The sequence below is a fragment of the Cryptomeria japonica genome, chromosome 7 (genome assembly GCF_030272615.1).
Source record: "Cryptomeria japonica chromosome 7, Sugi_1.0, whole genome shotgun sequence".
In the NCBI taxonomy this organism is placed as follows: domain Eukaryota; kingdom Viridiplantae; phylum Streptophyta; class Pinopsida; order Cupressales; family Cupressaceae; genus Cryptomeria; species Cryptomeria japonica.
Window position 1 is genome coordinate 807,973,968 of NC_081411.1, and position 17,720 is coordinate 807,991,687.

The 17,720-nt window shown below is 36.5% G+C and overlaps 1 protein-coding gene across 4 annotated transcripts in view; it reads left to right on the forward strand.

Moving 5' to 3' along the window:
* Window positions 1-12,014, forward strand: part of LOC131065776 (protein SEEDLING PLASTID DEVELOPMENT 1) — a 250,327-nt gene extending 238,313 nt beyond the window's left edge. For all 4 annotated transcript variants that reach the window (XM_058000538.2, XM_058000447.2, XM_058000511.2 and 1 more), the window contains one exon: window positions 11,453-12,014. In XM_058000538.2, the coding sequence (XP_057856521.2) occupies window positions 11,453-11,758 (306 nt within the window). In that variant the 3' untranslated portion in view covers window positions 11,759-12,014. The remainder of the gene's footprint in view (window positions 1-11,452) is intronic.
* Window positions 12,015-17,720: the final 5,706 nt, after the last annotated feature.

Consider the following 17,720-nt stretch of genomic DNA (forward strand, 5'->3'; position numbering starts at 1 on the left):
GGTTTAGGTGTCAAAATCTCAGCCATTGATCTTCTTTTGATCTGGGCCGTTCATTGTAATTGAGGATGCTATATATACCCTCACTCTTTTTCATTTTGTAGTTAGAGACTAGATATTAGAGGAGATATTAGAATTTAGAGAGAAGAAAGTTATTTTGTAGCAAGATTGAGCATTGAAGTAAGAATTTCAAGCAATTGTTGTCTATTTTGGCTTTGAGATCAATAAAATATTGAAGTTATGGTGTTTTATTGCAATTCTTGTGGCTATTTTCATGGTTGTTTACTTTCTTGAATCATTCTCAGTCGAAGTAGTATTTACGTTTGAAGGACTAAGTGTTGGGCTTGATCTTTGGTGAGATTCACGTTCCAAACCACTAGCTTCTTACTGATTGTAAGAACGCCTTGTGTGGTCAACTGGAGATATTTGGATTGCTTGAACCTTCAATCATTATTGAACTATTGATATGTACCTTCATGGTAGTGTCTATAATTCTTGATGATTTGAAAAATCATTAGTCACCTTAGAAGATCGCATCAATTCCAGTAAAGTTGTAATTCCTTGGCAATACTGAAATTGGTAGAATTTTACCAAGTCTAGCCTACATCGAGTCATTCTTAGGATTAGGTTAGAATTCATCTCTTGCAAACTCTACCTTTTGATCTTTTTGAGAACTTGTTAGTTTTAGGAAATTCTGTTCCTACAATTCGGAAACGTAAGGCCCCTTGATGAAACAGCATTCACAACGACCACTGGTGCTTATCCACACGTAGAGACCCTACATCGAAGAACCTTGGAGTCATCCTGATTGATCCTTTTTCGCGTCATCTTCAGCAATCAGAGGCTTTATTCAAGAGAGGATAAGGTACCCTTGGGTATTTTATTTTGTGTTTGATAGTGTACAAAATACACGTCAACAGGACCACAAAAAGAAATAAAAAAATGTTTTTTTTGTTTTTCATTTTAGCTTCTTTTTTTTAAATGTGCTAGGAAAAGGGGGATAGCTAGTTGTCCCCGGGATGGTTAGGGGATGTCATAGGCGTCCCCAATCATCCAGGGGATAGGGGGACATCCCCTTTGAGAATTACCGTCGTTCCCAAGTTTCTGGGATGTTTCCCATAGATTTTGCAATTTTGGGGATGGCGGGGGAACGTCCCCTAGCCGTCCCCAAGTCCCTAGTATGGGGACGGGGGATTTTAGCTCAGGGATGCGTCCCCGGGTTACGTAGCATATAAATGATAGTAATCTTTAATCATAAACTATTCATTGAGTTTATAACCACAATGGATAAACAATAGTAGGATTTCTGAATATTCTCACATTACAAGCTTATCACAATACACTGGAAATTAACTATTACAAGTAACAACAAATAAACAGGAGTCTAACAACAGTAACAACTCACGGCCTGAATATGATTAATGTCACCATCTTGCACATGCACTGCCAAAGTCAAGTCCTTCACTTCTTTTCTAGAGTCACACTTTTAATTCTTGAAAAGCTCTGTCTTGGAAGGAAGGCCATGTACTGGTTCCTTAGCTCAAACCCAAACAATAGCTCCAAGAACCAATTCCCACAAGGAAGTGAATCACGTTTTGCCTCAGGAAAACAATATCTCTAGGGTAGCGTTGGAAGTCGCTATCCTTAAGGATGCCTCTAGCTCATGCACCGTTCTTGCTATAAAATAGTTGTGCTAGACGTTCCTTCCTTATCTCTCCCTAATGGCACCTCTGGTCATAGTCCTTATGCGTTTCAACAGTGGAAAGGCCAACAATGAAATGCGCCTCTGTGTATTGGGTTCCCCTGATATTCTGCCAAAATTATGACTTCAAACCTTTCAATTCTGGAAATTTAGGTACCATTGTGGATTCTGAGATGAATTCCACCCAAAGATGATCTGGTTTGCCATCCAAATCACCGAAATCCTCTAGGGGTTGCATCCTAGGGTTGATATATATTACATTAATCAACTGAATATCATAATCCTCCCCAATTTTCGTGATTTCCCCTTTTATATTCACTTTCCCTTCCATCAGCTTGCACCCTAAAATATTAATATTTCCATGCTAATATAATTGCTCCACTTAAAATAAAAAAGTTGGGCATTGATATGTTTTCACAAAGGCACAATAATAATTTATATCGCCTTCCATAAGCCACTTAAGTCATATAAATTTAACTTAGCCTTTATAAAACTGTCGTCCAATATTAATATTTCCACCTTCATTAATAAATTGACCCGAGGCACCATACGTTTAGCTTAGGTTTATAATGTTTCACGTGTCCAAACACTTAGCCACCTCCAATATTGATAAATATTTCAACTAAAGTCTTCATATAAATAAATCACCAAAGACTTTGACGTTCCTCTCAATAATCAAATATGAATAAATAAATAATAGAGCTTTTTGGCCCCTCATTTAATTATCACCTCATAATGTAGCTTCTCCAACAAGCTGGGGAACTTATAATTTAAGTGACTTTCAACAATACTTGATAATGCTGCTGAACTGAGCCCTCAAAAATCTGAAAAACTTCATCTAGAACAATCTCACTTGAGCAAGAAAGTTTGCTATCTAGAGAAGCAACTTCAGCACCCTTCTTTAGATGAGAATCGTGAATTTCATTCTTTTGATTATAGAGAACTGGCAAATTGCTATTCTGGAGCACCTTCAACCATTTTTTTTGTAACTTCACATTATCAGCAGTCCAACGGTGAGGGAGGAAGGACTCGCATGATTTGATTTGGGCAGTCGGTTACAAATACCTTACATAAAATATCTTATTTCAGTTCAGTTACAAATCTTGTAAGGGACTTTAAAACAACATTCACAAGCACTTATAAGACAATCACATGGGTCAAGCAAGTATGTTATGAAAAGAAAATGACATCTTGCACCTCAGAAAAGAATACATTAATTTCAAATGGTCAGATTTCTGGTTTAGCTACAGAAGTTTATTCTAAGAATACACTAGTCAAATATGCAGATACCTTGGAAAACCCATTTGGAAAATTCAGAGAGAACAGATTGTAAGTGTCTTTTTGAACAAACTTTTGGCAGTTTGGGTTCTGAACAGGGGAGTGGAATGAAAGGTGGAGTTAAGCAGTTTCACAAATTGAGATTTACAAAATCTTATGTGCAGATTACTTCAAATGATAAGGATGACCTTCTGTTGTGCGTATTGCACACACACCCCGTCAGTTGATAGGGGACCGCCCCCCCGCTAAATTTTGTCTGCCTGTGCGGGAGAAATAAGAGCAAGTCTTGTGAAATTCGCCAGTAATGGGAAATTGGCAAAAGGCCTAAAAGGTCTGAAATTGACAAAGTGACCCAAAGGTCCGAAATTGGCAAAAGGCCAAAAGGGTCCGAAATTGGCAAAAGGCCTAAAAGGTCCGAAATTGACAAAGTGACCCAAAGGTCCGAAATTGGCAAAAGGCCAAAAAGGTCCGAAATTTTCAAAGTGACTAACTAAAAGGTTCGAAATTGGCAAAAGGTTTAAAAGGTCCGAAATTGGCAAAAGGCCAAAAGGGTTCGAAATTAGCAAAAGGCCTAAAAGGTCCGAAATTGACAAAGTGACCCAAAGGTCCGAAATTGGCAAAAGGCCTAAAAAGTCCGAAATTGGCAAAAGGCCTAAAAAGTCCGAAATTGGCAAAACACCTAAAAGGTCTGAAATTGGCAAAAGGCCTAAAAGGTCCGAAATTGACAAAGTGACCCAAAGGTCCGAAATTGGCAAAAGGCCTAAAAGGTCCGAAATTGGCAAAAGGCCTAAAAGGTCCGAAATTGACAAAGTGACCCAAAGGTCCGAAATTGGCAAAAGGCCTAAAAGGTCCGAAATTGACAAAGTGACCCAAAGGTCCGAAATTGGCAAAAGGCCAAAAAGGTCCGAAATTTTCAAAGTGACTAAAAGGTCCGAAATTGGCAAAAGGCTAAAAAGGTAAAGTTGGCAAAATGTCTGAAAGGGCCGAAATTTGGACCTTTAAGTGAAAATGTGAAAAAGTGAAAGTTGGCAAAACACTCCAAAATCCCGAAGTTTGCAAAAGTGCCCAAAATCCCGAAATTCACCATTAAGGGGTGAAAATGTCAAAGTTTTTTAAACTTTTCAAACGCCCCTCTTGCTCAAAATTGCCAGGAACAACTAAATTCGCGGAAGGAGTAAAAGCGTTAAACTTGGGAAATTTTCAAACCATCTTCCAGGCGTTAAATTTTAATATTTGCTAAATTAAATTAATTAATTTTTCAAATTGATTTATTGAAATGAAATTGATCGTTCGCAGGTCGCAGGACGTCATTAGAGAACCAGGAGAAAGACCTGAAGCGCAAATCGAAGAAGGATCGCAATCAAGGCTAGGCGCTGAAGACTGGAAAAGAAAAAAGATGTGGGAATGCGCTGCAGGAGCGCGAGAGCAACCAAACATTGGGAACCGTGCCGCTGAACAAAGATGAAGTCCACCACTGGGACCAAAGACCAAAGAACACTCTGAATGCTGCAAGTTTATGCCTTCTCGAGAAAAAGCACACAGCTGGATTTAATTCGAGGAATTCAATTTCTAAAAAGCTGAAATTGTTTTATTGTAAAACTGCTTGTAGGTCCCACTCAGATATTTTGAAAGAAAGGGGAAACAAGTCAGTTGTGGACAATTATGTCCAACTACCGCATAGACTCAAATTGAAGCCAAATAGTGGCAGGTAGTTGAAATTGTGGTTGAATGGATGAGTGAGAATTTAATGGGCATGGGTTAGGGCTGCTAGTTTCTAGAAGGAAGATCAGGACCCTTTGATGTAGTTAATCCTAGCCTTTGGTTCGTATTGTAAAATCTATAAAAGGCAAAGGCCTTTCTTTTGTAAAGGGTTAGATGGTTAGAGATTTTTGTTAGATAGTCAAACAGTTGGTTATAATTTTGTAGTTAGATTTTAGAAGGTAGAATAGGTTAGATCTTAGCAGTAGCATAGAGATGTTGCAGAAATTGTTGTAATAGGGAGCTGAAATCAATATATAAACATTGATTTGGTGTTTATTGTCTTGTTTTCATCCTGTTTGCATGGTTTCTTTCAGCATTTTAGATAGATCTTTCTGTTTTGGGTGTGCAGGTATTTGATAGATTCAGGCTCATACCATTGAGGATATACTGATTGTGTATCCTTTCGTATGGTTAACCTGAGCCTTCGATTGTGCTTAGTTCAATTGCAGGTGTCCGTCTGAGCTGCACCAGAATTGGGTGCTTAGCTGTGCGTTTGCAGTCTGAAAATCTTCCAAGTCCCCTAGAAGATTGCACCGTTCCGGTAAGGTTGTGAGCTATTCTGGCCAAGCAGGAATTGGTTATGTTGAACCTGTCTACCCGCATACCCGTGTTGTTAGTTTTAGATCTCCTATCCCTTCCCTTTTGATTTTATTTCGTAGTTTGAGAATCACAGTAGACCAGCTTGTTGCAAATCGTAAGTCCCCTTGTTCTCCCAGCAAATCACATCGACCACTGAGTAATCCCGCAGTCAAGACCTGACAATCAAAACCTTGAGGTCGTCCCCTTTGATCAAACAAAAAACAGCATTAGGGATTTCCTTATCTCAAGAGAGAATAGGATACTCAGCGAGTACATTCTATTCTGTGTTGGCCGGATGGAGTCTGCAGCGATGCGACTTTAGACACGTCAACACCTTCCTAAAGAAAATTGGAGTAAATTGTCAAGAATGTAGTTGTATAACAGAGAGTGCCAATGTCAAAGATCAGGATAATTTCACTTGCCAAATAAATCAGTGTGTTGGAAATGTTTCACCATCTCATTTTTAAATGGGTTTTGTCAATAATGAAATTGAAGAACTTGGTCAAAAACTAGAAAACTTAATGTTTGATTGTGCAGAATGTAAAGACTTTCCCATGGGAAATATCCCTTCTGTTGCAATTGATTCAATGGCTTGCACAGGTGCGAATATTCAAAAGAATGATTCTGATTTAGAAAGTGCAATAAATGAAAATGGCATACCATCCAGCATGTCAAGTGCTATTCTTAATCATCAGATTGTTTTGAATGGACAATTTGATAGACACCTAGGGAACACCACAAGCAGCATAATGCCTCTTCCTGGGTGGGCTCATTCAAATTCTAATGTGTTTGAGAAGTCTCTTATGGAACAGGAATGGTGTAATAAACTAAGAGAAATTGAGATTGCACTAACAATGAAGCATTTGCGTCTCATTGTAGCAAAGATGTATGTGGATGCAGAGTCAAATAAGTTAAAGAGGCAAAGTATAGCTATCAACCAGTCCAAAGTATTCATCCATGAGAGCAAAATGGAAGTGATAGCTGATGAGTAAAATAAGCTTTTGACAAGCCAATCAGAGAATCAATGTCAGTGTCATGATCCATTACTTGTTGAGGCCAAGTAGTGGAGGGATGCTACCATTTCTAAAGCTATAGAGAATACTACAAATATGAAAGTACAGAAATTGCAAGCCAAGCTTGACAAATGCACCAAGGACGATGAATTCCTTAGTGAGGTGAACAAGAACTTGATTGCCCACCAAGAATTGTGGAAGAAATATTTTGCAGAACTTGATAAAAGAGATGAAGATGCCTTATAGTTTGACAAAAGATTGACAATGCTTGTTCTAGTAGCTAAACACAAAAATCAATCTACCACCTCCCAAGAACCACCATGGTATCAAAATCTTGGTTAGCATACAACTACGGGAGATGAATCTTTTAAGGATGCAACATGGGAAGGAGAGGATATAACTAAGCATCCTAGTCTACAAATGCTTGAGGACAAGCATTCTTTGGTTGGGGAGAACTATGATGTCCCTAACTCAATCCATGAGGCTTAGTAGTGCATTGTTTGTCCTGTCCTTGTTTTACCCAAGAGGAAGATGACTTAAGAGTATTATTGGGTGAGTGTGGAGTCTTAGGTTTTTATTCTTTTCTATTCTAAGTTGTGGGCACGTCTTTCTATGCAAATGAAGTGACTCTTAGCCAAAAGATTTAAGTTGTCCCCCTTTTATGTACTTTAAGTGATTTTATATATCATGTGACAAAAAGGCCTAGGGGGGTGTGGGTTTTCTAGGAGCCTATTGACTCATTTTTAGGGTTTTAATGTGGAACTTTGGATTAAGTGGTGGTGATCAAGGGCTGAGATTGATTCATCTCTTTGGGAGTTATTATATAACCTTCTAGTGATCTTTTAGAGATCATTGTGTGATGTTATGGGTTTGTTATCTATGCTGTTGCAATCTTGGCTTAAGGTCTGAAACCCTCTAGTATCCCTGGTTTCAGGGAGGCTTATGGGCTCCCACTAGTCAGAAGGGTGTGTTTTGGTGGAAGAGCTTTGGTTTGTGAAACCCTAGCACATCATTTGTTAGGTCTGCAATTGTCTATCAAGTTTGGAGGCCAATTTAGAGGTGAAATTTAGAGTTACAGGTTCAGATTTGGATGAACCACTGCAAGGTATATTCATACTTCAGAGCATCATTGAGGACAGCAACAGAAAGGACAAATTTATCAGACCTAGCACTAGTTTATTGGGAGTTTGATAATGTCAGGTAGGGTTTGAAGTCTTTTCTGAGGACAACTAGGGTTTGGAGACAATTTCTGACGTATTTGTATCTAAATCTGCATATTTTGATAATCTTTATCTGAAGAAAATAAGAGAATCAATTCGATTTATTTCTGAAATTTCTGGGCAGAATTAAAGGGATTTTTTGTACTTTATCTTTGTCCAATACTACTCAAATTTGTTTCTATTACCATAAAAATCAGATCAGTAATCTGATTATAAATCTGAGTTTGTTGTAGAATTTCTTATATGCAAATAAAATTTCAAACTTTTCTGTGCCCTAGTTTTGGAAATATTGTTACTTTTTTATTATCCCTATTTAGAGATTTTACAGTTTACATGTGTAGATGATTCTTTGTCCTTAGTAAAGCTACTCCCATCTTAACATTGTGTAGAAATATTAATCAAATTTTGAGAAGAAAAACTTTGGAATAAACAGGACACAAGATTGTAAAGTCTCAGAACACAATCTGAATAAATCTGATAAGTTTATGAAGAGAATGAGAACGTACAGAGAGAGCATAAAATTAGGAGTTTGGAATTATCAATTGTAATAAATTGTGCTCCAACAAAACATGCTATGTCACTATGAATGGGGACAAAGGTAGTAATAACAAAGAGTGAAAGCTGGGGGTGGGAACCCTGCTGAAATCTGGTGAACTCATTATCCACGTCAAGAAGACCTGGAGGGATTTGGGAGGTGATATTATCAGGTGATGCTTATTCTACAATGTATAAATCATAGGAACAAAAATGTTTGTCACCATAGATCTGACTTGTAGTGGAAATGCTGAACATTATATCTGGAAGCTGAAGTAGATGATGCTGATCTGTCTATTCAGAGATGTCTGACTGTCCAAAAACTATATGACAATGGATAGTAAATAAATTAAAGGACATCCATGGTTGGACCCGAGAAGGTTGTTTGACTATCCTCTTTGCAAAATAGAAGATAGGGAAATTTTATCATCCAGGGGTTCTTGGTTTATGGTGTAGACTGCTCATTAAAAATTGGACTTTCAAGTTTTAATCCAAGGAAAAAGATTTCCATGGTCGCTCCAAATTTAGATACCATTATTTGCTCTTGTACTGGAATTTTGGATACCATTATTTGCTCTTTTATTGGAATTTTGGATACCATTATTTGCTCTTTTATTGGAATTTTGGAATTATTTATCATCCAGGGTGATTGATAACACTCTTGGAATCTATGTTATGTTATAGTTAAGCTATATAGTATATACTAAATGATAGTGTAATGGCCCACCTTGGTGTGGGGCACTATGAGCTACCTCTGAATTCTGGTTTGGAACTGATGCACTGATTTTGTGTGATTGTATGATGTTTTGAGAGTTTTTTCAATGTATAAACAACAATAGTAACAAATACTTCTATTTTGCAATCAAGAGATATGATAACTCAACCTTAGATAAACTAATTTATTGCTATCATAGGTCTGATTACAGAGTTTCAGGGCTGATATAGAAATCAGATTGAAACTACTGATGATTTAATCTTAATTGCTTAGACTTCGAAAGTACAACTGGAAGGGGACATACCCGTTGATAATTCTAAGTTAGGGTATGAAACATTACCCTTTACAAGGCAAATAAGAGAAGAAGAATGGACTGGAAGAGTTTTTTGCAGATCTGATTCTGAAGGTAGCAGTCACATAGGTCACTCAGAAAGTGAGTTGCAGCAGCTGCAAATTTGTCCTTTCCACTTCATACTATTTCCAATTGTTAATTCTTCTCAAGGCGCTCTAGATGTAGAAGTTTGTCTTCAATAATTGAGTGTTTGTCCTTAGGAAACCCTCCTAGCTGGTTCAGACTGATCTGCTTCTGATTTTTGCTTTTGTAATCACCCCAACCCTCTGAAATATGGTGAAATACTTATATAAACTGCTGTCAATGATAGAGCCTTGCAACCTAAAGGCTGGATAGTATTAAAATATTCTCTCTAGCCCCAAATATGGCTTAGAAGGGGTTGGCTAGACAAGTAGGCATCTGATTCAGAAAATCACTCCACAAACCCCTTAAATCCCTTGAATCGAGCAATGAAAACTGCCCTTTCCACTATAGATGATGAAACTGACCGGTAACAACACTAAATTGAAATTTTTGTGCTTTCCTTAGGCTCCAAAGCTGTCCAAGAGAGGTTGGCCTCACAAGCAAGCACCTCACTCAGAATTCTGATTCAAAATCTCCAAAAACTTGGAAACTCAGACAAAAAACTGCTTCTAGCTTAATCGCTGATGAAAATCTAATACAACTAACACAAAACCGTGAGGGTAATGGCTTTGCCTTGCTCCATATATGCCCAACAGGGGATCGTCCTAGCAAGAAGGCATCTCACTCAGGCACAACCAGCAAATACGCTTCAAAACTGATTTTCCTTTGATGCACAAATGAGATTCCTGAAGTAGAATCTCCCTACACGCCTAGAGGTGATCTTCCACAACTGCAGTTGTGATGACTTGTGTAGTTTTTTGTCTCCACAAGGTGCTCCAAACTCTAGAGTTCAGTTAAGCTCCTCTCAGGGGGCAAGAGTGAAATGATATCCAACATAACATGGCAAAATGATTTCCAAGTTTCGTTTTTATCAAACTTCAAAACCCTATGCCCTAATTAGGGTTTCTTTCCCAAGTGCCACCTTATGATTTTAATTAGAGTTTTATTTAATTTCTAATGTCTTGTATTATCTTTTCTTTTTCCTCAAAGGGCACCCACTTTAAGTCACTATTTTATTATTATTTCCAACTCCACTTGGAGTGGTTTCCAAGGAAATAAAGTCATTTTCATAACTTTATAAATCTAGCTTTTAGAGTCACCTTTTAATATCATTTGCAATATTACAAATAACCTCAAAATGCAGTGAACTCCACTATCTCTCTCCTAAGGCATCCATACTCTCTCTCTAAGATATTAGGTGACTTGTATCATAAAGTTCACTTTTAATGTCCGTTATTTAAGTTAAATATAACAACCTTTTTGCAATATCATAAAATAATGCTCTGATACCTCCTGATCCATTCAATTACGTTGTCTGAACCCTGAAAGAATCAACTCAACATGGGTTCTCTGTCCATCCTGTTGTTTACGAGGACTTGGTGATGGAGTAACCCTGATTGGCTGATGCTGACTAAGAAGGGGACATTATAGATAGAGACATATGTTCACATCTGTGTAAATCTCTAACTAGATAAGCTGTTACTAGTGGAAATAAATCTTAAAATTAGAAGAATATATATATATATATATATAATCAACATTGACAATGCAAGTATTTCTTTTAAATTTCATTGCATTTATGAATATGGATAACTACTGCATAGTTGCCCTTCTGCACCCCTATAAGAGCAACCTTGCAAATTATTAGTTATGCTTCCCACCACTCTGATTTCTGTGCTACCAACAAAGAATGGACAACAGGTTCTTGCACAGGAAGTGCAGCAACCTTCTCCAACTAAGGAATCACAAAAAAACATTCTCTTCGTGGAAAGCACAACAAATATCATCAAGCAAAGTCAAATGTCAATTTGCAGCACCTTAGGAACCATCAGCAAAGAAATAGACTGCAAAGATGGCAGACAAGAACTCTGAAGACATCAATACTTAAACTGATTCCATATCCAACATCAACAGACCCTCCTGTTCAATCAATCAATCCATCAACTCTATGCTAGTCATACCACAAGCATCAATAATCTTACTATCACCACAACTTATTGTGCCTTATATGATGAGAAAGACAAAATTTTAATGACAAACTGTAACATGATTTTATATTTTGTTTTGGAATATATTGTGAATTTAAATTATTCTTCTAGAAATAGAGTCTATGATATGATGATGTACAATCAATTCTTCTCCAGATAAGTAGGTTTCTAATTTATTCTTGTTTATCAGGAGGTCAGACTAGCCATTGAAGATATTGTGATCCCCAAGGGGCAGCCTGTGGAGCTTCTTCCAAGGTGTTCTGAAATTATAGCTCTTCAAATGAAGCTCGTAAATGATTACAAATTAACAGCAGAAAAGGCAGGAACAGAGACAAACTCAAGACTTCGAGTCCTACCACTACATGCTAGTTCTAAGGAGAGCAATATTTCAGATATGAACATGGAGGAAAGACATGAAAACTCTTTGGAGGATGTGGATGTCAGTAGGACATCAGGTACCACTGTTTCCAGACTTCCTTTGTTACCTGACTGTTGAAACTTAAAATTAAAATTGTAATGTAATTATACATGGTAATTTCCACCATACTGTATTTATTCATGGCTTATTATTATAGGAATAGGAAAAAAATTTGTATATCTTCTAATGTAATCAATGCAAGCAAAATCTTGTCCATTGACTTACTATTTGCTATAGTCCGCTGAAAACATCTTCATTATATTTGTTGCATTCAGATGATATGTCATGGGTTACTTGTTGCTCGTATTTGTTAAAGATGAAAACCGGTTTTGTTTTCTGTGTATTTATTGATTTCTGAAATACAGAAATAAATATATTAATCATGAAAGCTTAATTAGTATAAGGACAAGTTCCTTCTTGATACAAACAAAAAGAACTAGTTATTCTTGTATTTGTAAGCAATAACAGTAATGGTAATAGAAGTTGCTTGCAGGAGAATGTAGTGTGATTGGCTTGTGCTGATAGGTCTTTGGGGAATAATATGTGGCAGTTTAAAAATATTACCACCTGTAACAGATTGAATGTGTTTGAAGATGATTGACATATTTCCCCATTGTTCTTGTAAACGCGCAATATATATAAAGAATTAGCTGAATTTCGATATTTGCCATATTTGGAAATACTGAATTTCAAGATCATAGAACAATCATACATAGTTGTTTGCTTATACTATGCCAATACTCAGCATTTTATGGCAACAAGCAATAACTAATTTACATTTAGAATATTCAAACTGAAAATCGCCAATAACAGTGATAAACATGTAATATTAGACCAATAGACACCCCCATAACATGTAAATAAATGTCTGCGTAAGGGTTGATCCAGTACGATGCTTTTAGCATTTCCTGGGAGTTTGTGTTTCATTTACTTCAGATCGGATCCTGAATTCCTGACCCATCTTCAGATTGTCATCATCTGAAACATTGAATTTTTTAAGGTGAACTGATTCCTTTAATCAATCTGTTCCCATTTCCAATCCCTTATTGCAATCTTTTAAATATAATTCTTCTTCCATAAAGCGATCCACCTCTGTTTAAACTTTGTTATTCTCAATTTCACTGGAGTGGTACATCTGTGCTCTTTGTAGTTCCTTATTACGATGAGAGGCATAACTAGAGTGGCAGTGTTGTGACGTTTTCACACATCGCCCCATTGCAAATGGAGACCCCACTTTTTGCTTAGATTAGGTGCCTTAGTTAGGTGTTTTAGTTTGGTTTTAGCTTGGCAGTAGTTCCTAGTCGTTAAACCTTGCTTGTGAGAAGAGGTTGGTTTTGCTAGGATTGAGTTTAAGGACAAATTGCTAGAGGTAGTAAAAATTTGTCAAATTTTGTCATGTTGCAAGGTTGCTAGGAAAGAGGTCAAGGTGAGCGAAAATTGGAATCTTCCTTCTAAGGGCCATTTTTTTTCATCCTTGAAGAAGAGTTGAAACCAAGTGTTAAATGATTAAGTTTGTTTCAAGGCAATTGAAAATTGGAAAGTTCCTTCTAAGGTTCAATTTTCCACTCCTGGAGACTGAATGTTAAGTGAAAGAGAAATTGGAAATTTCCTTGTGGAGATTTATTTTACACTCTTGGGGAAAATTTAGGAGGCAAAATATGGTGAGAAATTGAGAACTTATAAAACAAGGAAATTAAGATCTTCCTTGCGTGGTTCGGTTTTCCACTCTTCATGTAAATTGATGAACCATGCAAGTGAAATGGAGCAAACTTCCTTGTAAAATGAGGAAATTTTTAAACCTTTCTTGTCATATTTGGGAACTTCCTTGTAGTACAAGGAAATTAAAATCTTCCTAGTGCGCAAATTTCCACCCCAAATTATGATGAATTTTCAAGAGCTAGAAAAAAACTTTCCTTGTAAAACGAGGAAATTAAAGCCTTCCTTCTACCTTGCATTTTTTTTTCACTCCTAGTCTTGGCGATCGAAGAACAATTAAAAGGTCTTTTTTGAGGGAAATTAAAATCTTCCTTGTAAACCAAGGAAATAAAAAAATTTCCTTGTGCAAATCAATTTTCCACCCTTGGTCTAATTTGTGCAAATCGATTTTATTCATTGTGCCTCCTTTCAAGTTTTGATGCAAGGATGCAAGGCTAAGAAAGATGAACGTTCAAGGAGGAATGAAGAATCCAACTATGACTAGGATTTTTCTACATCAAGAAACCAAGGATCAAATTTAGGAGCATGAAGACACAACAAAGGATTTCACAACTATTACAAGGAATTCATTCATACTAAGGATGTGTTCCACATATCAAGATCAAACATCAGCAATGAAAGAAGGAAAGTTCCTATACAAGAAGATGGAAGAGTGATTGTGATCAAGTCAGATAGTTTCGGAAGAGTTAAGCATAGTTAGAAAGTCGACTTGATCACTGAGATGATACAATTAAGGAATATGTCCCACTACCTTCAGCATATCGTGCAGTTGGAAATGTCGAGTATCAAGAAATATTGCCATCACAAACATTTGTGATGATCCACATGTCGTGCATGATGAAGTGGCATCCAGTCTTCATCCAGCCAATCAAGTTCTTCCAAGTCAACACGTCCAGGTTTAATGAACCTAACTCATCTGAAGGTGGAGCAAGTGACATGACACCTCATCAAATATTGTTTCACATACCTTACCTCAATTCCTATTGGTTTGGAATTCAAAGATGGATATGTGTCCAATTTATTGTAATGATTTCATTGGTCAAAGCAGAGTTTGTTGTAGCAAAACCCTAATTAGGGTTTCATTTTGTAATCTTGGCATTAATTTGAGAATTAATCTTAGCCTTAGAATATTATTGAGACCTCTATATAAGGCTCAAACCTCTCATTTATAAGGGTTAATAGATAATAGTGGATCAATAGTTAGTAGCCAAGCAATTAGATAATAGTTAGCAATAGAGTAGGAGGAAGCTTGTAATTGTTGTCAAGTTATGTTGAAATCAATTCAATACTTTCATTAAAGTTATGGTGGATATATGTGTTGTGTTTCCACATTTTGCATGGTTCCTTGTTACTTCTCAAGATTAATTAAAGCGCATTGATTATGGTGGATGCTTATGAAGATATTGCAATGAATTGCTTGGTTCGTACTTTTTGTAGTTTGTTGATTGTAAGCTATAGTGTAAAGTTAGCCCAAGCCTAATTATTGTGCTAAGTTCAATTGTGGATACTTCTTCAAGTTGCGCCAACATTGGGTATTTGAGTGATGTATTTGCAGTATGAAAACCTTCCATTTCTTTAGAAGATTGCATCAATTTTGTGTAGTTGTTGTCATCATGGTGAAGTAGGATTTGTTTTGAGGGAATTATGTCTAAGTAACATTCATTGTCATCAAGTAGTATAATCTCTCTAAACCCTTATCGTTTTTATCTTTATTTTCCAAGTCGAAGTTGAAGTCTAAGTTCTAGCAAAGCTCGAGCAAAATGTAAGTCCCCTTGTGATTCCAACAAAATCACATCAACACACTAAGTCTATCCATGCATAAAGTCAAGACTAGACTATCAGAACCGTCTTGTTTGATCACGAAGTTTAGCATTTGAGGAGATTTTGTTCAATAGAGGATAGAGTACTTGTACTTTATTATGTGTTGTAAGGTGTCACAAAACACACATCAATGGGTAGCATGGAGTGTAACGGTATGTGTGTGTTAACAAAGACTATTGAAGAGCCAACATATATTTAAAAAACTTAAAACTATAAAATAACTCTTAGGTGAAATTAAAATAAAATAACGCTTAGTAAATACTGATAAAACAATTTTCAAATAGTTCAGAAGTAAAATAAAATGATAACTCTTAATTAAATAAAATAATTTCAATAAATATAGCTTTTCAAATAAAAATAAACAATGTAAATAGAATTAAATATTTTTTAAATAGTTCTAAAGTAAAATAAAATAACTCTTAAATAAATATAATAACTCAAGATTGATATCTTTGATGTTTTTTCGATAGATGTATTTAAGATATTTGTACTATTTTATGCCCGATTTTCTTTGCCTTGAGCATTTTGGAGGTGTATTTACACTAGAGATCTAAGACTTGCCCTAAATAGCTTGGACTCGGCGAGTCCCAAGCCAGGTGACCCTTAGTGAGTCTTAGGGGCCTAGACTTGGGCTCGAATGAGCCTTGGAAAGACTCATAGAGTCTCGTGAACTCATGGACTTGGTGAGTCTTGATGCCCAAACTTAGTTGGTGGCAACAACATGAAAAAGTTAAAAAAACATAAAAATAAAAGATTTAACTTGCTTCTTTTTGTTGTATATTATCTACAACCCTAAAAGTGAGTTCATTACATTGTGTTGGCAAAATTAGAGAAAAGTGAGTTGTGAGGAAAAATAAGAATGAATTGTAGGCCACCTACCAAGGGGAAAAACCAAGAATTTATTAACAAATCCCATTTGGCCAGCTTAATACTCACATTTGGTGCATCGAGAGCTCTATACCAATGATTGGAAAAAGGTTGTATTTCATTTCAAGTTTGTTCTAAGAAGTCAGATTGATTTTTTTTTAGTTTTGTGTTTTCTAAACAAAAATTTCATTACCTTTTTTAAAACTTCAAATCATTTCTTTTCAAAGAAACAACAAACCCTACATTTTTTGTGTATTAGGTCAATAAAATTACAAACTACAATGCACACATATTCATTTTTTTGTAATTATGTCTTATTGCAACAAGCTTGAGCTTTGAGCTTTTGAAAATTATATTTTTCACAATGTCTACTCCTAGATTTTGTAGTGTCGTAAATTACACCCCGTATAATTCTACGCTACATAAGCGCTTCCGCTTTACAGTGATTGGAGATTTTCTTCATCACCTTGTCCTTTTGTCCATCTCACTTGCCCCATCAGCCTCCGCCTTGTCCTTTTCCAACCCGACTGACTATTTGACTCATGGACACTAGCGCATTGCGCTAGCATCCCGCGAATCTGATAGTCTGAAGGTGGCTATTTGAGCGTTACGCCTGCACTTGGAAGATGCTTGTAACGCTATTGTGCATGTCCATTGATGTCCATTTTCGTCCTAAAGGATTTATCTTCGTTGTTCAATCTCATTTTGGCTCTCTTACAATTCATTCTCATGTGTTGGCTACCGATTGACATGTTCTCATAGCTCTACTCCATTGTTGAAGTTCTAGTTGCATGCTCAAATTTTTTGGCTCTCACACTTTCAATGCTATTCTCATGTTTTGGGAGATTGGTCTTATTCTTCTCCATTCAACAACCTTGCTTTGGGTTTGGAAGGGGAGTGGCTTTCTCTTTTCCTTCCGTTTATCTCCATAACATATTTATTGTTGAATATCTCCTATACTTTGTTTTATCATTCTGTTTATCTATCAATCTATCTATCTCGATTGTTTGTGAAGGTGGAAACATCAAAACGAGAGTCTGACTATGGTACGGCTAGTAGTTTTCAGTTCAAAATCAATCTCTCTATCCCTTTTCCAAGCAAGTTTCAATAGTTTTATGAGGTATTTTAAGGGAACTAGCCCATAATATGGAGGTTCGTCCTCATTTTAGGCCGCACACAACTTGAGGATGTCTCCATGTTGCATAGGATTGCTGAGATTTAGAGCTTAGCATTTGGTGCAATCCTTGCTGACAACAGGGCCAAATTCATATATCAGGAATAGAGAATTGTGGGAAGAATTGGAATCTTTTCTTGGTATTCATTTGAATCTTTGCTACATTATGGGGGAGGATTTCAATTCTATCCTATATGACAATGATAAGAGACGTGGAGTCTTAGGTGAGAATCAATCTCAGGGGTTTCAAAAATTGGGTGGAAAGAAACCATTTGATGGACATTGGCCTTTCTAATGGGTTATTAAAATGAGCTAATAGAAGGTTGGTCTTTAGTCAAATTCTAGAAAAACTTGACTGATTTTTATTTGTCGGGAATTTGGGCTCCTTACCCTTCACTCTAGAGGGGTTGATCATCCCTTATTTCGGGTATAATCACTACCCTATTTAGGTAGACAATCTGG